At 34.3% G+C, this 25189-nt stretch overlaps 2 protein-coding genes across 3 annotated transcripts; one reads left to right on the top strand and one right to left on the bottom strand.

Annotated features, from left to right (window-relative positions):
- The first annotated feature begins 3748 nt into the window (after nt 1-3748).
- On the top strand, nt 3749-12414 carry LOC110448216 (glycine-rich RNA-binding protein GRP2A-like). Its single transcript, XM_021494348.1, has 6 exons — nt 3749-3946; nt 7325-7451; nt 7799-7980; nt 8997-9129; nt 11093-11208; nt 11503-12414. Exons 1-6 carry the CDS (start codon nt 3913-3915, stop codon nt 11751-11753), a joined length of 843 nt encoding a protein of 280 aa, XP_021350023.1. The 5' UTR covers nt 3749-3912; the 3' UTR covers nt 11754-12414.
- Nucleotides 12415-18052: 5638 nt separating this feature from the next.
- On the bottom strand, nt 18053-25121 carry LOC110448215 (meiosis-specific with OB domain-containing protein-like). 2 transcript variants are annotated; one of them, XM_021494346.1, is made up of 13 exons: nt 24726-25121; nt 23678-23735; nt 23046-23177; nt 22648-22723; nt 22363-22555; nt 21988-22088; nt 21265-21317; nt 20899-20994; nt 20510-20599; nt 19955-20111; nt 19279-19492; nt 18977-19063; nt 18053-18224 (listed from the first exon to the last, which is right to left on the bottom strand). In XM_021494346.1, the coding sequence occupies exons 1-13, from the start codon at nt 24873-24875 to the stop codon at nt 18129-18131; spliced, it is 1503 nt and encodes a 500-aa protein (XP_021350021.1). In that variant the 5' UTR covers nt 24876-25121; the 3' UTR covers nt 18053-18128. The 2 variants fall into 2 exon arrangements, with proteins under 2 accessions (XP_021350021.1, XP_021350022.1); XM_021494347.1 differs by having other exon boundaries at nt 19279-19444.
- Nucleotides 25122-25189: the final 68 nt, after the last annotated feature.

Genomic DNA, 25189 nt, shown 5'->3' with positions numbered 1-25189 from the left:
CCCAGAGACGTATAATATTGTATTATACGTCTCTGCTCTACCTAATCTTATTGTTCTAATGTCACGGTGTGATCGCCCTGTCAGTTGAGAGAGGACTATACCATCTGTTGGAATTAGATATATAGGTAAAGTGTTATTTCTAAGGTAGAGTCCATTTCATGATAGATAAACCTGTTTTTCACCTGTGGTTTCATGTACACATGTTCACCTGGAGTGATTTATTATATCAATTAAAAAATATAAATTTCAAAAATTTCGAAGACAATAAAGCAGCCTCCTTAGCATCACTTTATCAGGTGAATAATAACCAATGTTGGCATCAAAGCCTGGCGTGTACATCCTTTTTATTAGGAGTTGCCCTTGTACATACGTATGCATACTATTTCACAATAAAAGACAAACAATTAAATCATAATTCATATTTATGACAAAATAAATCAGATTGTTTTAACCAAAAACCTACATTTTTACCATTTTTTAGAGAATTTGTTAACACTCGCTCCGCTGGGCCATCATAAAATATAAATACTCAACGTTATAAAATATAACCTGGAATAATACCGCTAACTCAGAAAACTATTCTACGCCTCATTCGATCTGTTTGACAACGGAAATAATGTCCCATAAATTCTTGCTTTCTCTACGCTCGGCAGTGCTTGAAATAGTTTTGTATTACATCTTCAGAAAAAGTATTCCCCTCGCTCCGCTCGGCAATGAAATATAATTATCGCAATCTCAGAAATAATGAGGTTCTATGTTATATATTTTTTGGTACCAGAAAGTAGTATCATGTACAAACTTACACAAAAATGCTTATTTATTAGTTCTAGATAAGTGCAAAAATCAGGATGTTCCCGTTCAGGACCGTACACACTAACAGCTAGAGTTATAGACTATACGGCCTATACAAACACGACCATTCTTATAAGTCGGGGTTATGGACTATACGGCATATACAAATACAACCATTCTTATAAGTCGGAGTTATAGACTATACGGCATATACAAATACAACCATTCTTATAAGTCGGAGTTATAGACTATACGGCATATACAAATACGACCATTCTTATAAGTCTGGGTTATAGACTATACGGCCTATACAAACACGACCATTCTTATAAGTCGGGGTTATGGACTATACGGCATATACAAATACAACCATTCTTATAAGTCGGGGTTATAGACTATACAGCATATACAAATACAACCATTCTTATAAGTCGGGGTTCTATTTAATCAATAAATACCACAACTCTAATGACCAAAATGCATTGTTATCTACATTGACATTATAAATGGATATATATAAATAGAAAACTGTATGTTATTCCATGATCATGTTGTCCCCTCCAGGACCATGTATGCTGTAAGAATTATATGTAAAGTATTTCATCGTTGATGTAATGTGTTTTCAATTTGAAAATGACTAGGACAACTTTGCAAACTTTCATAAATATCTACGGATAAATTCACCATCAGATTTCCTTATCAGGATGTCCCTGCTCAGAACCGTACACACGGACAGCTAATAGTTTCAATTCCTTTATTACACTCTTGACACACTTGTGTGTGTAACAAGAGGTCAACAATTCAAAACAACATACAGGGCAGACAGGGTAATACAGTAACTAAGTTCATTGTAACATATCAATAGTTATAGTAAATACTCATTAAAGTAACTCATTCAAGAATAATAATGATTAATTGCAAATTATAAGCATATAAAGGTAATAAAATTACAAATTTATGCAATTTTAGAAAAAACTGCAATTTTATGACAATAATCAGCGTGAAATACAAAGGTTTTCTACATTTTTAAGAAGGTAGTTCACTCTGGATAATAAAAGTCGATTACAAATTTCAAACATATCTCTCATTTTAGCTTAACTTGGATTTATATAAAAGTAATGTGCGATGTGTTTATGTCTATAATTAGTTATCGTAGCATTATTACATTGACAAAGATAGTGGTATTCATCCCCAATACCATTATTACATAGCAAACAAGTACGATTACTACGTGGTATACCAACCCATCTACCAGTTTCAATGGGTAATTTTAAGTTCGACATTCTAAATTTGCTGATAATTATACGTTCGCTGGAATTAAGCTTAATTAGATATGATTCAAAATTAAACTGGTTTTTAAAGATATGGTAGAACTGTACACGAGATGAAGAGTCAAAAGTAGAGAACCAATTTTGAATAAATTGATCACATAGACGTTTTTTAAGCAAATTTTTGAAGAGTGATCTATTCATTGTACATGTGTTTTAGTATATCCAAATATTAGTAAACCCTGTGTTATTAAGTAATGATTTTATATATCCAAACCATTGAAATTTTGCAGAATTATTTTCTTGCATTTTTAGTATTAGGCGATAGAATACACTAGATAGCTTATCTCCTCCTGTTATTAATTTATGCCAAAACATCAGCATTCTAACTTTAATTTCTATTTCTAATGGAAATTTGCCCAGTTCGCCATACACCATAAAATTTGGAGTACTACTTCGAACAAAAGAAACATGTAAAATTTTCTTACAAAATTGCAGATGAATTTTTTCAATGATGCTTACATTTTCAAATCGCCAGATTTCACATACATAGAGTAAAATTGGAGCGACTAGCAAATCAAACAATTTAAATTGTAAGTCAGTAGATAAACTGAGGAATATTTCTTATTTTGGTATACACTGCAAACAATGCTTTCTTTGCCTGGTTAGCTAACTTTTTTTTTTTTAACGAATGATCCCTTATAATTAAACAATATTCCGAGATAAGGGTAAGAATCATCACGAGTTATTGGATCATCAAATATAGTGAAATTAAATCGCCATCTGATTTTCCGTTTTTCAAAAAATTACTATTTTTGTCTTTTTGGTATTGATAGTTAATTTCCAGTTTTCAAAATAATTTTGAAAAAAAATAAGTGCATTCTGTAAACCTTCAGGTGATTCTGACATCAACACAGTATCATCTGCATTTAAAATAGGCCTCACAAATGATTTCACATACATACCAAGGTTATTTTCACATAAACTGTCAATTTCTTGCAAACATTATACATTTAAATCATTAGGAGACCTCTCTTGACCGTGAACTAATATCACGGAATTAGATTAGATCTAAGTCCGTGCTAATATCCACTAATATCTCACCAGCCCCGGTTCTACTCAGCCTCAATCGGGAACCTTCGGCACTTTTCGTAAAAAAAAATCTCCTTTACGGAAAGTGCCGACGGTTCCCGATTGCCCCGGTCCCAGTGAGAGACAGCGCAGCTGTCTGACGCATTTCCGCTACATTAGTATAATCATAAAATGGTGTGTGACTCATTTACATCTTTGCCCTTAACAAACTATCCAAATTGGCTTCAGCCTAGATTCATGTTTTATCATAACTTTTTTTTAATCGTGTATTTACAAGGGTGCCAAAACGTGCACTATATTGTGCATCACTATGTGGCACTCTTTAATGACGTCAAAAAACATACCTTAATTATATAAATATTACTGCGCCAATAATAACTATGCATTTTATAAGTTAGTGAATTTAGTGTTTTTGTTGAACTTGCTGTGTTAGGGTGAACTATTTAAAAATAGAAATACCGATCGTGTAAATATACACTAAGAAAGCACAATTCTTGCAATTAACACGATTTTATCAGAACTTCTTTTTGAAATCTATGCAGTTCTACCAGAATTGATACACGCCTCTTATACTACATTCTGTCAAAGCAACCACTGCAGTTTGCGACCTAATCATTCAGGACTTCTACAGGGCGCATGGTGGAAGCTCGGCGAGGGTGAAGGAACATTTGTAAAAGACTTTTCTGTCAACTATTCAAAGGTAGATCTGGCAAACGATTTATAGCTCCACTGCAGACCGCATTTTCGAAGAGCTATAGATATGGATGACTACCAGTACAGGAAAAGATCACGCGGTAACAATAATTTAGCTGAAAGGGCCTTTGTTTTGGGTACTACAAACAAACAACGGGGAAAAAATGTCGCAACACCTAGCCTCGATGGCTTCTGAAATAGGCGATTAGAGGAAGTCGAGCTCCATATTCCTCCGGGATAACGATAGCACCGCCACAGTACAAGACCGAGCTCAAATAGTAATAACAAATAAGGTATTTGTGTGCTTGGTATACACAAGTTGATCCAGAGCTAACGTTACCGATACAGCCATGCTCCGTCACTGAAAATGGACGATTGACTATATCCTCGCATCACCAGTTTCGACGGAATGAGATGAGGCGCATGTTGTCCTCTGCTAGCTGTCTCTTTAACATTTGCTATCTCATTTTGCTTCCACTACCCTTAAAAATGATCATGCACCGGTTACAGCGTTTCAGTAATGTTCTTTAGCCAATCCAATGCCGATTTTAATTATAACAACATTTATTATTCAGCGAGAGTAGTTTCTAAATATTTTATAATGTATTTTCAATCCCTAGCAGAGGCATAGAAAAAAACGTAATCTTAGGTTCTGATTCCTTGGTGCCCATCATGGGGCCCAAGGAAATATATTGACAAAAATACTTGGCAATATTTTCACAAGAACCACTATGACCCATGGAAAACTTGTGACAAGTGCTTTCCTGGAGGGTCACCATGGTATAGTACTAGCCGCTTCCTACCGACTCTGCTAGGGAAAACTTGTCTTTCAGTTCTTAAGACTAGCAAACCAAAGCTTCTTCGATTCTAACTGGTATCAACGGAGGAGGCAATATGATGAACCCCAGATAGTGATGGGCATTCAGTGTAGAATCAATCGATAATACTCGATAATTAGATTGTAATTGGAAGTAGAGATAAGGATGACAAATGTAATTGGTCGATATCATGTCACAGAATACTCATTTAAGTTTACTTCAGTAAAACAGACTTGTGAACTATATATTAGGTTTCCTTTTTTTATAATGAATGCATTACAAGTAGCCTGTGTTTCTCTGGCCCTGACACCAGACTTCGACAATTTAACAGAAAGTTTGGTGTGGGGCCAGATCCCAAACAGTTGATCCAAAAGTGCCTTTTTATGATTCTATGATTCCAATTTAATGCTGTGGCCCAACACCAGGCATCTATCTGTCAAAAAATCTGGTGTTAGGGCCAGAGGAAACTGGGGCTAGATTACAAGCAACTTTAGCCACGTTTTGATCCCACTTTGCCATCAATCTTAAGGAAAGGTCTTCATTTTATATGTTTGATACCAGAGTTCAGTAATGAACCTTTTATGGAATTCATATTCAATATTAAATTGGAATCGAAGGGCAAATCAATCATTACCGAGTTGTTGAAAAAAATATTACTGCTGTTACATTTGTTTAAAATTTGTGGTGAAAATAGTCTTTTTTTTCATATTTAATAGTGAGAAGGAATTCATTAGCATTTTTTGTTTCTTACAAAAAAGATCATCTCTTCAGTAGGAAATTCACTAGCACTCTAGATATTATGGACAAGTGAAAACTTTGAAAGTTCACAATGTAACGAACAAAGTATAGGTCGGCTTTGTTATATGAAATTGTACACTTGTGAAGATTGTCTTGTTTGATGTATATATATATAAAAAAGACATACAATGTCACTAATTACCATGACAAATGACTAGAAGGTAAATTAAGTTAAAAAAAAGTTGAAATGCACGTTATAGAATACTCCTAAAATTCCTGTAGAGGAATAATTTTGCATTTCCATATGGTACTGAAAGACACTGCTGACTAGTTATATCATTATTTTATGAGTTTCTTTTTGTTTAAGAAGTGAAGAGTATAACAGGATCATTATTCTTTTAAGGATTGCACTAATGGATAGTTCTAATTTTTGTAACAAAAGGCAAATGCATCTTCACCTTTACTAAGGTTCAATTTCTACAAAATGTATTTAGTTGATATAGCAATGCTCTAGATACATTAAACTTAATAAATATCAGATATTTATGATGTGTGTACTCTGTTTGTAATACAGAACTCTAACTACAGGTTCTGATTTCATGGTTGGTTGAGCTTGTTAAACTTCAAATTCTGGGATAGTCCGGTGATTCGGTACAACTTAAGAAATCTTACTTTCAATTTATATCTTGTGCACATACACAGCTTTATTGTCAGTTGTGTTTCCTTCTTGCTTATTCCATAGTTCAGATCTTCATAAATTAAAAAAAAATTGGATTCAACTGTTCGGCCACCTTCTATTAACATGCATTGAACACGCAATTGTACATCCTAAATTGCTATAGTTGATCCGTCGAAACTGGAGTACCGTTGAAATAGGACACGTTTCTAAAGACCTCAAGTGCAAGTCATTGAAGGTTGATGCAGTTATTTGGATTAAACTGTTACTTGCATAGAGCCAAGAATCAAGTTCCGATCCCACTGTATACATGTTAGGAAGCATATATTCTGATTTCAAAGTATACAAACATCTGTTTTTATACAGATTTCTGAACTTGTGCTGGAAATGGTTATATATGTGGTTCTGATAATACAGCTGGTTTTGCCGAGCAAAGTACCTCTGAATTTTACTATGGTGGTGCATAACAAGTATCCAATAGAGAAATGGTAACGGTAAAATAAATGCAGCTGATGAGAGTTAGCGTTGCTGCAAAATTGAGAGAAAAAATCCAGGATGCATTCTGATGAGAGTGTTGTTACAATTTTTGATGCAGATGCATATGCAACATGCATGGACAATGACAATGCCTCTGTAGTACCCAGACACTGTCCCTTTCAGCGACCTCTAGGAACAAAAATGTTCCGAAGCATGATGATTGATTCACATGTGTGAAATGCTTGACCCAATTTGACCCAGAACAACTTGCTCTTTGTGAATGTAGTCTGAAGATAGCAGCAGCGGTAGTTCCAACATTTATAAATTGCAATCGAGGATGTTGGTTTGGGGTAAAAAGAAAAAAATGAAGCACAACATGAACTGGAATTCCAAGAATGCTCAATTTGTAGAAGGTCAAACTACCTTGTAAGACGAGAAAAAATTAAATTACTACAACTTCATGAACATTTGATACTTTAATTATTCCCGATTGTATTTTCTACTACTATTGATATAAGGGGGGGGGGGGGTATCCTGATTCACCTGCCAGGGGCAATATTTGAAAGAGTGGTGGAAATTAACTTTATAAGTTGGAACAAAAATGGAAACAAACCTTCTTTTTAAATTAAATACCATAGTCTAGTAACTCCAGCAGGTGATCGACAAACAAATTCCATCTCTGTTCCTTTATCCTGTTGTATGCACAAGGTAAAACAGGGTCAGAAAGTTTTAAGCATTGTGCTCATTCGTAATATGTATCTTTATTTCAGATGATGATGAAAAAACTCTTTTTGTCAAGAACTTGGCAGAGTCTGTGACTGAAGACTCCTTGAAGTCTTTCTTCTCTGACACTGTAGAAGTCAGACTTCCTTCCCGTCCAGATGGCGCTCACAAAGGGTAAAGGGATATTCATCTTTGTATATCAATGATCAGTTGTTCAGCTAGTAATGAACTATTATTATCGGGTTTAGTACTACATTTGTATAATCTGTATCCATTGTTTTCACTTTGTGAGACTTTGATTCTGTTAAACAAAAAAAGAAATGTAAGGGCATTCAAAAGTTTATTTTCAAAGAAAAGTGTTGATGTTAAATAGGTAGTAATGTATTGCTTTGGCGGTCTGAATTTGTGATAGTTCTTTTAAAGATGAACAATTTTTTGCATTATTGGCATTTGTGTGTTGTGAACTGGTTATGAGTGCATAATGATATATGTATACATATATATTGCATTTCAAATTTCAGATTTGCTTATGTTGTATTTGATGATGAAGCCGCCGTAGAACAGATGATGAATGACCATCAAGGTGAAGACTTGGAGGGATCATCCTTGTTCTTGGACTATGCTGGCAGTCGTGGAAGCAAAGCAAAATCTGCCAGATCAGACTATAGTGGGGGAAGTGGTGGACGGAGGTCTGGTGGGGGAAGTAAGCTGTTTTGTTTCCCTATCCATTTGTCTTTTCAAAATGCCGGAATATTAAAAATCAATATTAGCACTGTCATTGTAAAGAAAACAATTTTTTGTATGTTTCAGGTAGCATGACTGAAAAAAAATTCGTTGGTCAGTCGGGGGTTTATTTTTATTGTTCTGTTTTAAAAAATAAATAAATTTGAGGTGACGGACTACTCGTAAGAAAAATTAAAAAAAGTAACCAAACATATTTTTCAACCTTTTAAATAATAATACAGGTTTAAATTACGATTTAAATTTGGTTTTGATGCCTGCTAATGAAATATAGAGGGCATGTTTATAGTTGCCTTGGTTGTTTGTCCATCAATTTGTTTGCATCCGGTGGACAAGTAATTCCAACACTGGATGGAGTGCAGTTGGGGTACCTGAAACATGCATATATTTTTTTGTCTTAGCAGTGAATTTATTTTATCATCAATTCATGTATTAAGAGTCGTATCAATGCTAAAATATTGATGTATGTGTGTTAATTTACTTGCACTACAATAATGGTCACCTCCGATGTCCAGCTACCTGGTGGGAGTCGCCATTTGAAACCAGGTCTTTTTATAAAGTGGGTACCTGGGTATCCTTCAACTTTTTTTAAGTTGTGATCAAACATGCAACAAAGGCAAATTATTTGTGTGAAATGGTAATCTGACTAATTCAAGTTTTCTTCTTATTCGTTCATTCAAAAATTTAATAAAAACTATGTTTTCCCCATAGAATTTATCTAGTGCTGGTTGTGTGAGCAGAGCGAGTGACTTTCACCTCCTTCCACTTGTTAGTATTATTGAAGGTTTGTTTATATGGAAATATTTTATGATTTCCAGGTGCAAATTTTGAACCTGTTTGTTAAGTTCTCTCAAAAAGATATATGAACGTCAGCAGTGCAGTATGCAGGGATGACAATCAGGTGAAATTGAACATTAAAACAAGAAAGAAAAGGGTAAGTGTTAATTTTCAAATGAAAAATATTATTTTATTACATAGGCGGTGAAAAGACTAAGGTTCTTTTTATAAAGAACTTATCATACAATGCAACTGAGAAGGACCTTCTAACTGCATTTGGTGGATGTGAATCTGCACGACTGATCAGGTTTCCCGATACTGGAAAACCAAGAGGGTTGGTATCTTATACAAGATTGATCACCAATTCAAACAAGATTGATAGTCATTATACATGCTGTTGAAACTACTGGCCAACTGATCTTCTCAGATTACTGAAAATACACATTTCTTATTAGTTAACATCCACTGAACCTGATGTGTAAATGCTTGTACACATTAGAACCATTCAACATGAATCAAACCAGTTAAGTACCGTCACATTTCAAATGAATCCTGCAACTAACATTTTGATTGGTGGAGGTGGAGCCATATACAGGATGATAGGTGAAAATTACTGTAGGTGAAGCTTCAAAGGCTTCAGAGTTTAACATAAAGAGGATATTTCTGTGAATGAAAACCGATCATCAAATTCATTTAAGGTAATAGGATTGTGTCACCATTTCTCAGTAGAATTCTTCAAATTTTGTAGTTATATTGCTTTGAAGGAAAGAAAATTGTCTGCCACAAAAAAACAATTTTGCAAAACGATGTCAATAAAAATTATACTGCCATAGATTAGTATTGCATTAATTTATATCAATTTAATAAATGCTGAAATTATGTCAAATATATTATCTATAAACGATTAAAAAATGACATTTTATAATAAAACCATATGCAAATATTAATTGCAGGTAAGAGTTATCTTTCTTGAAAAACTTCACAGTAGTGAAATAGGTAGCCAGTTTCCTGAAGTACAGAAAAATGGATACATGTGGCTCATTGATAAAAAAATCCCTGAATTAATGCCTGCATTGCTTTGAAATACTTTAATATTGAGAAAAACACTGTTCTGTCAATAATAAACATACGATATTCATCAGTTTAATATTAAACATTAGAATATGTGGAAATTGTGATACTGTCTCCCTACATTGGATTTTCAACTAGGGATGAACTTCCTACCTGTTTATCAATACATATCTATGACCTTAAATCAATTAATTGGTTTATATATTTTCGTAACAAAATGAGTAAAAACCTGTGTATTATGAATCAAGATTCATGGCAAGTACTTGCAGTCTCGTACACAAAAATACCATTTGCATTCAAGTAGATACAATGTTTTGGCATGGCATATAAGTTGAGGGCAAAATCGGAAACATGACGAGGCATATAAGTTGGGGGCAAAATCGGGAACATGGCAAGGCTCTAATTCATTTTGAGGGTCAAGTGTCGTTTAAGGAGGTTATATACCCCGATATTGAGGAAAACTGAAACCCAGGTAAATACAAGTTCATGCTGTTTTCATCTGGTTGTAGACTGGGAATGGTCATCAGATTTAGATATGATTTCAGGTTCAGGTAAAATACAGCCTACTTCGCTAGAGAGTGCTGCAAATTGATATATTCAGTCACTAATACATTTTCTCTATATTCTATTGGAATTCTATATTCTGCACAGGGGGGAAAAAGAATATTAACATGTCAATTGACATCTCAGAGATGCCTCTGGTTAGCCCCCCCCCCCCTTCCCTTAAACTTGCAGTGAATGAGTGATCACACTTTTGATGTACTGAATTTTCAGCATCTACACTTTAGGGGTACTTGTGTGCACATTTCATACTGCATTGAGTTTTACACCTCACTAAGCATTTATGCATCAGGTTTAACCAGTGTAATTGTTTTTAAAAAATAGTTATTATGAAAACATGACTACCAGAATAGCACAGACTTCCATCCACAAAATTCTTGTCTTTTAGAAATTGAAGAACAGGATTTTCTTACCTGCATTATATGTAATATTAAAGAAAATCCTCCCTCTCATGAAAACTAGAGCAAATTATTGGGCTATTTCAATGGTTATCAAATATCTTAATACTTCTTATTAAGACAATGATGCCTTTGTGGTTCAAGTTATTATATATATATGAAAATTAAACCTTTTGATTATTATTCGATACAGATATAACAACATAATTATGAGTTTAATTATTTTACAAGTATGCATGAACAAATGTTCTCCCTTCAATCTGACAGCTTTGGTTTCGTGGAATATACATCACAAGAGGATGCAACTGATGCCTTGAGAGAAAAGCAGGGCTTTGACATTGATGGAAGAGAGATTTACATAGATTATGCCTCTGATAGACAAGGTAAAACATCGTTTATGAAGAAAAGAAATGTCAATAGTTTCATTTAAATAAATCATTTGTGATCTGAGCGCTTGTTTTCATGTGTAATATGCCAGCTTGTTTTCATGTGCAATATGCCAGATCAAATAAATGAATTGGAAGCTAAAAAAAGAGATAATTAGATATAAATGTTGGTTCTGTTTCCTTATCTTAATAAATTGTATCTGGTACTTGGGAAAATAAGATCAAAGACTTCTTTCAGTATTGATGTTTGCGTCTTGTTTTAACAATTGAGTGATTGATTTACTCTGACAGGAGGTGGTGATCGTAGATCAAGTGGCGGATATGGAGACCGGGATCGCAGAGATAGTCGTGGTGGTGGCTACAGTAGAGGAGGAGGAGGAGGAGGCTACCGTGGAAGTAGAGGTGGCAGTCGAGGATATGGAGGAGGAGGAGGAAGAGGAGGTGGAGGTAGTGACTACCGGGGAAGAGGACGTAGTAGTAGTGGTGGTGGTGGTAGCAGTAGTCGGGACTATGGCAGCAGGGAATATAGCAGCAGATACTGAGAGATGCAACTAGCCCCTTGTGAAACTTTATATTTTGATATATCTTGAATCGAAGATAAAAAAATGCTGACATTTCATTCTAGTTAACACCTTTAAATGTAGTCAACGTGTTTTCTGAAAAAAGAAACCTCACCATGTTTTCTCAAAGAAAATATGTAGGAGGACTATTCTAATTCCTTTTAAACTTTACGAATACATAAAGTAAGCTTCCTAAGGGGCATACTGATGATTGTAATAGTATATATTGGTATTTTTTTTTATATAAAGATGAAATTAAAGTGACTAACATACTCTATCCTATGTAAATAAGTCACATTGTGGAATATGAAAATTCTAGCCTAGAATGTAGGGCTCGCCTAGGTTCTGCCAAATTTTACATCTGAGGGTAGAATTTTCATACCTCCAACATTGTAGTGATGAACTCTTTTTCTCCCACCTCCTAACTGGGAATGACGTAAAATCAACAATGACATTGAAAATGCAACATTAAATATAAACTAAATATCAAGTATGCTTTACAGAGGAATTGCTTCAAAATTAGAGTGCCATCCAAATGTTTACAGCAAGCTTAATAATATTTTTTGTGGGGCAACACAAGTTGCTGATATGTTTTTGCATTGGACTTCACCTTGTAAAATGTTAGCTGATAGGTACTGAAAAATGCAGTACTGGAGATACAGGTGACCAAGATTATCTTGCATGGATGGTCCATATGATACATATCTTTCATATGTAGAGGTGGGAGAACAAATTTTAACTTGTTTAGTTATTAAACTCTGTTTGTTTGAAAATTTACAATATCAATAATTTGTGTAGTGATTAAGATTACACTAGACACTCACCGAGTTCACAAATTGACTAAAATTTCAAAAATCTTCTTCTCCAAAACACCTGAACCAATTGCAATGAAATTTTGCAGGGACCTTCCATGGACAAAGGTCGGAATTTAGTACTTCCTAGAGAATTATTGAACAAAAGTTTGTACTTGATTGTACATGTTTCTACAGTCAACTTGATAAAATGGCCAACTATTTGATGGAACATTCTGAACCATTTTATTGTACACTGGTGGAATTTTGTTTCTAAACTTTGCATGCAATGTATGTTCAGTATGTTGTACAAAACATTTGTTTTGGTCTTAAATTCTGTGCTATTGTTTTTTAAATTTTGATTCATTCCTTTTCCCTGAAGAGATAGATTTACACAGTGATTTGTTGAAAATGACTTGTAATTTTTTTTAATCATGATCATTCATATTACCTGTTGCCAGTTATAATGGTCTTGCATTTAGTAAAACCTTTATATATGATGTAACAAAGGAGCATCAATAGTTGAAGTAGACGTGGATTACAAGTACTTGAACTGTATCTTATTTATTGCTTGCTACAAGATCAATATTTAGAGCAGAAGATAGTCTTATATAAATTGACGCACACATGTATTGATGTATCAAAATCATGTCTTTATCATTTTGTGTTAGACATTTAAGTTTTATTTGTTGGCATGCTACTCATTTTACAAGGTTTATATGTACTGTGTTGTGTGATGGTTCTTTTCATTCATAATTACATCAGGGGTATACAATTCCACTAGCTAGCTGGTCAGGGCTAGTAAATGTTATGCCAGGACTACCAAAACATTCAATATAAAACATAAACATGTAGCCCAGATCAGGCGTGTAGCTTTAAGCCCTGGCTAGGGCAAGTGCTCCGAAGTGTGTTTTTTAAATGTTCCCATGTTAAACTTGAATTTCATCAACCACAAGTATTATAAGGGCCCTACATCGAAGATGCGGGTGCTCTATAGTAATCAAGTTGTCCGTCTGTCAGTTTTTTCTTTTCTTTTGCACAATATTGATGGAAGTAAAAGGAGTATGTTTTTAAAATTTTACATGATGATTTCCCGTGCATCCTAGTTCTGCTTGGTAATTTTTCGGGCAGATCAGATTCAAAATGGCTGCTAATCAACCATCTTGGATTTTAACATTAAAAATTTCAAATTTGTTAGCTCTTATCGGGTAAACATTTTGTTATGACATTATGAAGCAAAGTTGGTCACAATACAACAAGAAGTCAACTGATCGAAGGTCAGGGTCAGGTTTTGTATCCTTCAACTGCTTAACATTTTGTTTTAACATTATGAAGCAAAGGTTGGTCACAATCAAACAAGGTATCAATTGACCAAAGCTGAAGGTCATTGGGTCAAAGTTCAAGGTCAAATTTACATTTCTTAACTGGTGAACATTTTGTTATGACCTGAAGCAAAGTTTGTTAGAATCAAACAAGGTTTCAATTGATCAATGATTAAGGTTATTAGGGCCCCCTATTGGAGAACTGTCTGTTCGTCTGCAAATTTTGTTCCTGGCAGATAACTTTGGTATTAATTGACCCATATACATGAAACTTGGTCAAGATGTTCAGTTCATAAAAATACACACAGAGGTAAAAGGTCCAGGTCAAAGGTTAAGGTCATTAGGTTCAAATGTCGAGGCATGTCAAATTTTGCATCTTTTCACTGATTGAAGCAATGTTGGTCGGAATTTAACATGGAGTCAATTGACCAAATGCCAATGTCACTTGGTCAAAGGTCCAGGTCAAATTTTATATCTTTTCCCTGATGAACATTTTGTTATGACATAATGAAGCAAAGTTGGTCAGAATTAAAGCATAAGTCAACTGACCAAAGATCAGGGTCACTGGGTTAAAGGTCAAGGTCATTTGGGTCCCAAAGTCAAAGAAAAAGTGGATCTCTTGACTTTGACCCTCGCTCTTGATGGGGGGGGGGGGGGTATTTAAGGTGAAATAAAACAAATCAAAGCCAACAAATGAGTATTGCACCGGTATTAACATTTCTATTTGCCCAGCAAATATGGATTTAAAGTCCAAATGTCAAGCTAAACTTTATGAGCAGATTGCTTCTTGATTATGGTGATATATTGCCACAAGACAGGGCCCTTACTGACTTGTCCGTGTTGTAGTTTAATTTTATGAATTCCATGTTGTATATTCTTGTGGCTTGACTATTTTCGTTTTATACATCATTATTTAGGCATTTTAATTTGAGAAACTTACAATATTGACTAATAACAATTTGATTTAGATTTTAAGCTTGAATTGTATATGTTTTAAATTGTACTATTTTTTGATGTTTGAACAATATCATGAATGTTTGGTAAAGGAAATATATACTTTCAAGTCTTCAGTATAAAAATGCTGGTTTCATAGTTACAAAAATAAAAGATATCTTGATGTTTGCAATGCAGAAAAAAAGGGACTTGTAAGTCATTACTTCTTAGTAATGAACTATGTACAATTATTTATCATGCAACTGAATAAATCCATATCGAGGAACATCCGTCTTGATTTAAATTGTTTTTGATATTCTATTGAAATTTTAATGTGTCATATTTTAGAATGGAGTTGAACTCTCAATGATAGACTTGAGGCTAAAGCCAGTTGATTGAAAACATACAACTCGAAGCAGCCAGAATCGTGACTGGGGCAACCAAACTCACAAGTCACTACAGACTATATGCAGAATCGGGCTGGGACCCCCTTATTGTCCGAAGGAGAAAACACAAACTACTCCAATTTCATAAGATTGTTCATGGTCAGTGCCCATCTTATCTTGCTAACGTTCTACCTGCTCGCCATTCAAATATACATACAATACAAGAAGAGCTAACAATTTCTGTCGAGTCAACTGTCGAACTAATCCATATAAAGACTCTTTCCTCCCCTCTTCTGTTGATTTATGGAATGCACTACCAGATAACGTAAAATACAATCCCTCAATTACTAACCTCAAAACAATTCTAAATGCCGACACTCTCTGTTCCTAAGCACTATTACTACTGCAGAAACAGACCAGGTGAGATGCATCATGCACGACTTGGGATGAACTGCAGCTCCTTAAATATTCACCTGTTTGCACGAAACTTAGTTGATAGTTCCATGTGCTCATGTAATTTGTCCACTGAAACTACAGAACATTTCCTCCTCCTCCAATGTCCTAACTACCAGCAGCTGAGAATCCAATGTTTTAGTCGCCTACCTCCTAACTATAATGTAAGCTTTTTACTTTATGGTAGACCCGAACTACCAATTCACTTATATGAAACTATTTTTGACTGTGTTCAAAACTTCATCATTCAGTCTAGACGTTTTCTAAGAAAATTTAACTTCATTCATATCAGTAATCATGTTTGTTGTGGTGATACTTGCAATTACTTGCATATCGCATTGGTCTGCCTAGAGTGTTAGAGATCATTAGTGCCAGTTAAGAATTGCATTTGTAGTTTTAAAATGTTTTCATAACATACTACATAAACTTTCCACAACATGTACAGACACTGCTCTTTCGTCAAATATCGTTTGTATTCTTGCAATCAGCGTTTGTTCTCTCAATGTGGTTTTGATTCCCATCGCTTCCCCATCAAACACCATCCCCATCCCACTATAAATCCTTGCACCCCTTCTCTTTCTTTTCCCTGCACATGTTATACTGACAATATTATAATTTATATGAATTATAATATTGTCAGTACTGATCCATAGCTGCTGTTATGTCTATAAGGAGACGGATTTACATAAGTACTATGTCCTTGTTTCTGGATCCTTTTTCTGTATTTATAACCATGTACTATAGTAATTTAACATCAATAAAATAAAGTTTAAACTAATGATAGTCAGTTTTTGCATAAATGATTTTGACAAAATCTATATCTTTAAGTGCAAGGCTAACATTGATCAATTTATATACTACATCAAATTTTTATTCTGGTGTTTAAAACATTTCATTGTCACAAAAGCAATAGAAGAGACTTGTAAAAGCCTTTCACCCATAGCATGACCAAGTCTATCTAATGATATACATTTGGTGGTAAAATTGACAGAAGATGGCAATAACCTAGTTTTGAACCTTGGTGTGCTGGACTTTATTAACTAAGTTTGAATTTTCCTGCATATTGACTGAATACGTCTGAATTTAAAGGTAAATAGCTAGGGATTACTGGGCATATGTGAGCTGTTTTGTAAACGTGTTGCATATCAATAAAGGTAATCCAAAACTTTCCGAAGTATGTTAAATGTGAAGTTTTTGGCAGGTTTTGACGAAGAGTCATCCCGCCAAGTTTTCAGGTATAATGTAATTTTCCTGGCATATAATGGCATGCCAGAGACTGCTTGTAGGTTCTGTTCGCATTGCCAGTAAGTAAATTCATGCGTATTGTTACGGTACTAACTCTTCTTGGCTGTTTTTTACGGATGATACCTTTTGAAAGAATGGTCAGATTGTATTATATTTCTATTATCTGCTTGTGCTACCAAAGTCCCTCGCCCGGCCAAATAAGCAAAAACAATATGCAATCTAATCAATAATACATCAAAACTAGAGTTGTTTTCGTGAAAAAAAACATATCTCCATTTATTAGCCAATATTCGTTCCCCTTCCCTTGCAATATCAAAATACACTTATCAAGTACAATGATCGTTTATCTAAAAAAAATCTTAAATACATTTTTTTATGAGAGGAATTTCCGACTTGTAAATTAGAAAATGCATATATATGAATGAATGCAATTAGAAATTTATGATGTGGAAAGTCACAATACCCTAAAGGTTTTACAGTTAAACCTGAAAAGTTTGTATTTATTTGACCTGCACTGCATACCATCTCTTGGTGATGCAGATATACTGCAAAATTCATGGAGACATCTTTAATGATTTGATAGTTATAAACCAGACTAAATGTTACTAAAATGTTTGCATACATTTGACCTTTTGACCATGAGGTTAAGGTCACAATGACCGTGCATTGCACATCATCTCTGTAACACGCAAGTTTCTTCATGATATATTCAATGGCTTCAGTCAATGTAACAGTTGCTGACGATAGTCCACTGCAAATCATGTGTAAGTGATGCTTGTATAATGCATGTTTCATCAAGATATATTCAACGGTTTAAAAGTTACGATCTGGACAAAACTGTCCTTAAAATGCACTACTTGACCGTTGACATTGAGGTCAATGTCAAACTATGGAGTTTCAAGGTTACTGCCCGGATAAGCAATTATTCGAAGAAAAATAACGGGAAGAACCGAAAATAAAACAGTATGTCTCCCTTCCAAGGTGATTGTAGTGGTCTCTCTCCAAGATTTGATTTTGCTCAAACTTGGTGTGGAAGTGTATTATGACATTGCAAGTTCCTCTTCGACTATTGGAGCAGTTTAGGTACTTGTGTAACGGTCATCATTATAATAAAAATGTATTGGTCAATTTAAATGACAAAGTATTCATTATGCAATTCAATATTTAATACATCAACAGAAGTTTCATCACAGTGTGTCCCGTTCTATGTAACCACATTCTGAGTAGTTACTGTAAATTGTGTTGCAATTCTTTACCATCAACAGATTTGCAAGATAAAACTCTCAGGAACACTTTGCCTGTTTCTCCAACGGAACGACTCATCTGAAATCGAAATAATATTTGATGTTTGAGAATGATAAACAATCCTTATCCGTAGTAATTGTTCTTTTTGCCACACAATTATGAAACGGGAAGGGTAAATCTATTTAGAGACTGAAGGTTAATAAGAAGAATGTAAGAAAGAAACTGTATTGTTTAACAATTATTATTGAAATGATATAAATGTTGTACTGTTTTTGTGTGAACCAAAAGAAAATAAAAAAATATTCATTACAAAAAGAAAAATAGAAGAATGTCACAATACCCCCTCCCCCAGCTCCGCAGAAAAATCACGATTAGAAGCCCAAGTTACGATGTAGCATACTATACAATTTGAACGGCATAAAGGGATGTAATTCATATTGCATTATTTCTTTAAAATGTAGGTCAATTTCAGCTTACACATCAAGCGTTTAATAAGAGCGACCTAGCTGCACTGCTGTTGCAATGCCATTTTTACATTGTATATCCAGAGCAAAATCCTTAGATTTTGATGATAACCTCAAAGATGGTCATGGAAGTGATTTATTTGAATATCGAGAACATCCTGGTTGCTTATAACAGTTTCTTGGAAAGCAAAAGTAGAGGGTGCTCGAGTCAAATTAAAGGCTATTGAACACCCTGTTACCCTGACCTTGTAAAGGATGTCATGGACAAGATATGTGATGGTGACGATAATCACGTTCACTTTTCTAGTCCGTAAGTAATTATTTCCATACTATTTAGTATTTAAAAGGATAAAAGAGTTTACGTACTTTGAAGTACATTTTGCGCTTCTCTAAAAGATGGGTCCATTTCACTTGAGTCTTCCTTTGAAAGGAAATTTGAGCAAACTCTTCTGCCTGAATTAAAAATAATCATTAATACAATAGTTTGCTTTTTTATTTCATGATACATCTATACATTTTTTAAATAAATTTCAAGAGAACGGGACTAATACAACTCAGCTTGTGAAGGCAGTGAACTAAATAATTTGGGGGAAAAATAAACAATGTATTTACTGTTAATGTTATGCTTTGAACTTTTTATCCCTCAGCGAGTAAGTGACTGCTTTTACCTTAATTCCAATCAGCTGTTGTGCAACATCTCCATCCAGATGGCAGTATTCGATGGTTCCCGTATAATCAGACCACGAAACTGTCACCGAATACTCAACCGAGGGCTGTGTGTTGTCTACAGTTGATGAGATGGCGTTTAAAATCCCATTACTACATTCTGTATTACTGCAAGTATATCCGGTGAGTTCTGTTACTGTTTGTCTACATTTCTGACTGAAAGTTAAAGGATTTTTTGACACTAGAAAAGAAGTTTTTCTAATTATATGACAGTAAAATAATTGTATTCTACACCACAATATGTCCAATGATCTTACAGGTAATACGGTCCATGTTCTCACTAAAACTAAAACTTGCATCAAATTGAGCCTTAGCAGCTTAGTTTTCATGTGGGCAAATAACCAATTTGAATGCTTCTCTCCAATGAATGTGTAAAGGCATCACACAAGTAGCCTTTCTATTTTTTCTACGGTAATTAGAAATACATCGAACATGGGATCGAGTAACAACTTTGACTTTTCGTATGTCGTCGTCGGCGACATTGAGCAAACATATCATCTTCACCACTCTAGCTGGGGACTGAACTAAAGACCGACTGCAACAATGACTACTAACTAATTAATGCGATACACTTAAATTTCGCCATCACCTTCATACTAGAGGAGACATTCCACGTACCATCTGTATCTGAGGACTCGGCTGGTATCCCCATCAACATCAAACTTTGACAAGTACGCAAAGACTACTCCATACACAGCAGGCTTCCATACGTCTGTCCTTTCTATCTTCATATCAATTAATTGTGAAACCGTGTAGACGTCCGTAATACTTTCCACTTTAAAAAACACATCCATAACGATAACATACATATATAATTCGATCCCGTTCACTGTGTTGTGTTGTACGTTATCAGTTGTAGCTAGAAATATTTAAATATCAATTGGTTCATGAACATTTCACCCAAAAGACCGACTTATTTACTTGAATTCAAGGGAAGTGACTTTGTTTTTCTGTATACTATCAGTAGCTTTTACCAGTTTTAATCTGCAAATGTTAAGCGTTTAAGAATAGCCAAGTGTGATATGATGTAGCAGGTACAGGTTCCATATATTCTAAAATACATTTTTTCATCGGTAGGAGATTGACCATTCATGATAAAAAAAAAACTGAAGAAAAACCCACCCTGAGTACTTGTAAAGCTAAAAAAAAATTATCGAATGATCAAAACATTACATGGGGGATCCGATTGCCCTGCCGTTCCGTCTTCATCCTCGATCATTTGGGAATGAGCGAACTGGTACAAACTGTGAGCCTCCAGTGTATCTATAAAATACAACCCGCTTGTCAAAACTGGTACGTTGTTGAAGTAAAAATATTCGACGAACGTGTTCTGTCCATACAAAATAACAATGAATTTCATTCATTATTCTTTGCCCAATTGTTCATTATTACTTTTCTCGACTTGATAACATATTGCTTGTCCTGACAATTCTATTAGCATTTTTACGGTTCCTTCAGGTTTCAATTAGACAGGTTACCCTTTAAACACTACACAATTACCAATCAACGGACATATGAATGCGTCATAGAATGGTTTCCCGTATGTGTAACGATTGAGTTACCTGGATTAACGGTGAATATTGTCTTGGAGTCTGCAGTGGATACCATAGTAGATCGGAAGTCATCATAGGAAACTCGAACATCGGCAATGAACAACACTGTTGATAAACGGAAATAATAATTTCTGTATTCGTTTCTAATTACACATGTATTAGTGTTTTAATAATACCGTACACATATGTTTGACAATCCCGAAGACAGACATTTGAAATTGTTCATTTCAAAGGGAAAAAAAATGTTTTAAAGATTTAGTTATTTTTGCTCAACTTAGAAACTTCATTTATTATATAATGTGAAGTGAAATGTCGAGTTATATGTTTTGTTATTGACAACATTTAATGGTGTTCACACGAGGAAGTTATATTTACCCGTGTCTAGTGGTACCCAACTCTGCACAATATCTATCATATCGGATTCCCATCTGGAAAAAGAAGTGTGTATGTTCTATCAAATGTTGTTATGGTCCTATAACACACATTGCTATTTATGACAAACTTAATAAAGCCCGGCAGAGCTTTATGTAAGAAAGGACCACACCAATATTTGCTAAAACGTTCATTATTTATATTTTTCATTTTGATAGAGTAGTTACGCTTTAGTTAGTTATTTCGAACAGTTCTTTGAACAGCAAATTAAGTGTTGACATAAATGAAATTGATGACGTCACAATAGAGATTGATGACAATACAAGAGCAAATGTTGTTATAGTCTCATAACAAAATTTGCCTTCTCAATGCATTGCAATGGAATGATGCAGAGCAAATGTAAATATCACAAAATGCATGTCGACAGGACTAAATATATTTTACTTTGAATGAGCATTGCACGATTGATAATTAACCTATTCAGTACATAATTTATATAAATAATGTACACTGGTCTTTCAAAACATAGTGTTTTGTTTAATGTTCTTGTTTTGGTTAGGCCTACAGTTTGACTGTTATTAGACGACCACACGCGACTCCGACCGTACTGAAAGAATTTGATTTCCTATAATCCCGGAAATATGTGCTTTTAATATTTTTATAATATTCCTCACTTTTTTTTTATTGTTAACTTATTTTACAACATTTTAATTCAAATTGTTTTACAAAATCAAGGCAAACGAGGAGCATGTTTCATCCATCAATTTCAGTTCGCATCTCTTCGTCTTTTTCCCTGTTTTGGTAGTGATGTCCTTCACTGGTCCTACCTGTAATTATACAAAAAAACAGATCAACAAACTTGTTGAAATGTACAGTATATTAAACAATTTTTGGCTTCCCTCTCCCTTGGAATCAACTTTCATCAAAGTGAAGTTGTTCAGTCTATAGTCTTTGTTGCAACGGAATAGATAAATGACTTTATACTTGTTCTAACATTTCGGGTTGAACTGCCTGGAAATGTAACGATTTTGAATAAAGCTGTTATCCTGACCTGGAAGTTACGCTATTGTCAAAAATCAATGTTAATTCTAAAATATTTACCTTTTTGACTACAGCAAGAAGATTGATATGTTCCCCACTTAGACTCTGACCATGTGCAATAACATCCTCCAGAATGTAGTAGTCATTATTGGCTTTGATCGGAACATTTTGTAATCTCCGGAAACGGTCATCGTCTGGTCCAATGTAACGGTCAATGTTGGAATGATTTTCACTAAATGTAATGTTGAACGACCTTTAAAAGAAAATGGCAAACAACCTAATTATGCTGAAGAGCATTCATCAATTTCTATAGTGTGTCAATAAAATAACATGAACTTAACTTACATCGGTGTTGAGGGCTTGAACTTATCTTCATAGCCATCATAAGTTTTAGGTTGAACTTGTACATTAGTGAGCTGAACTGCAATATAGAAATTGAACAAATAGGTAACAAATTCGAAACATATTGTACTAAATGAAGAATTTTAAAAGGTGGCTAATTTGAAACGAAAAACGTTTGTACCTGACCTTTTCATCGAAACCAACTCTCGTAGACTCGTACACTAACTCATACGCTTTGACGTAACTAAAAATCCAGTCATCTGCAATAATGATGCTTATTGTAGATGACTTGATATTTGATTTTAAAACGTCTTTATTTTTATATAAATATGTTGCAGTGAAACAAAGGTTTATAAAACAAAATCGATCTTTTTACAAGGATACTATATTATAGATATTACCAATGTCTGAAATGGCAAACTTTGCTGCAATGTCTTTGATTCCATGTTCTGCTCCCCAGCATGTGACATTCACAAAATAGGACGGAGCATCTCTAAGTACAAAACTCAGCAAGTACCTTTCAGTGCCTGGGTCTAGAGAAAATTCACAAGGTTTAGGTACATAAACGTAAAATCTTCCTTCATCAGCAACACCTTGATTGACAAAATACAGGGTTAAAAATCAATAATTCTGTACAAAGTTTACAGTCTAAAAGGTTTTTTTCTCCACAGAAGTTAACTGTATTGGATTGGTTCATGCTTTAAGATGGCCGATCTTCTTGTATATAGGTTTGAATATAAGATATATACCTCTTCTAAATGATGGCTACTGGTAACTATTAATTAAACAAACTTGTTGTATGTCCAGAAATCGTATTGATAAAAAAAGAGAAACCAGAATTCATGTTTTTTTGTCCAAAATCTGATTCAGTAGGATGTGCCATGAATATTTGTTCGCGTTACTCAGAGTAAGGTTGGAAAGGGGCATGCATTGGTGGTTTCAAAATTAAGAACCTGAGTATGTACACGATCTCACGTTCTGGAGAAAACATCGAGAACCCTAAATAATAACAACCAAAACAAGGCATGCTAACTTTTCTTGCTTTGTATGCACTTTGGGGTGTCCTTGGTCAATATTATCCCAGCAACTGTCTGAAAAAAGGAGAAGACATAAAATCCATAGCACATAAATAGAATAAATAGGCCGGTATATTTCACTATTTTTTCAGTTGTAATAGTCTACCATAAGAATAATGAACATATGTATTTCCATGCATCGTACTGCAATGTGCTTTTGATTAGGAAGTTTTAATTTGTAATGATTTTTGTCCATACATCATAACATGTATGGACAAAAATCATTACAAATTATAGGCCAATTATTAACAAAAACTTTCATCAAAGACAGATCCCTTCGCTTCGCATCGTTTATGTTGGATATCTATCTGTTCAATATATTTTTTGTAATGGTTTTATTTTTCTAAGTTTTTCATTACATATACAAAAACAGGACATTCACGCATTCTCACATGTATCACATATACACACACGGACATGGATTAAGCATTATCACAATCAATTTCATTGTCATCATTCTATCATCATCAACATATCATCATCATCATCATTATCTTTATCATCTTCTTCATCCTCTTTCATATATACTTATTCAATCATCATCATTGCCATAATCCATCATCATCCAAAATCTTCAGTCATCATTTCATATATATCATCATCAACATATAATTATCATCATCATCATATNTATTATATCAGCTCAATATACTTAGAATATTCCTATCTATTACTGTTACCACTTAATTGGTTTTCTATATATAAATCATGAAATTGAGGGGTTTATGGAATATCAAGAAGGTTTTGCCACTTTTCCCAGTCTTTTTGGAAGGTATGTCTATGTTTTTCATCTTTCCCATTCACAATATATTTTTGTATCTCATAAGTCTCTTTTATAAGTCTCTGTTCAATATATTGTTAGGTAGCTACTTGAACATACAGCGATACACTTATCTGGTCATTGCATGATAAATCGTTTAACAATGAAAAATACATGTAAATAAACAAATAAAAATAAATGAAAATCTCATGAATTTTAGTCAAGTTAGGGGTTGTATGTCGTACAGGATTAGTAACTCCAGGATGCAAGTCCTCCAGTTTGGTCACAGCTGCATTCTTTAGCACATCATTTCTTGGATATTTTGCCCTCTGGTCATAAGATTGCACATTGTGAGAAACATTATCAAAATCAGAAAACCTGCCAGTCCAAGCCATTACTGAAGCTGTCGTCTGCTTTCAACAGGTTTTTGTAGCAGACGACGGAAACTTATCTCGGATAAACCTCTTAAAATTCAGTATATGGACTTTCCCCGTCTCGCGATCGGCTATTATTTACTTCTATGGTTTTCTTGATTTGTTGTCCTTGATCATAGCTGTTTGAATATTTCAGCGATAATGTATTGCTAGCTATCCTCTTCAGCGAACAGTGATAGTTTGTTTACAAATTGCACGTGTTTCAAAAATGACAGATGGCGCTTTTTAAACAAGATCAGTATCGCCACAACGTTTTCATTGATGGAAACGCTAAT

Source organism: Mizuhopecten yessoensis, unplaced genomic scaffold (assembly GCF_002113885.1).
Source record: "Mizuhopecten yessoensis strain PY_sf001 unplaced genomic scaffold, ASM211388v2 scaffold3949, whole genome shotgun sequence".
Classification (NCBI taxonomy): Eukaryota; Metazoa; Mollusca; class Bivalvia; order Pectinida; family Pectinidae; genus Mizuhopecten; species Mizuhopecten yessoensis.
The sequence above is the reverse complement of the archived record's forward strand: the minus strand, read 5'-3'. Positions and strand labels throughout refer to the sequence as shown.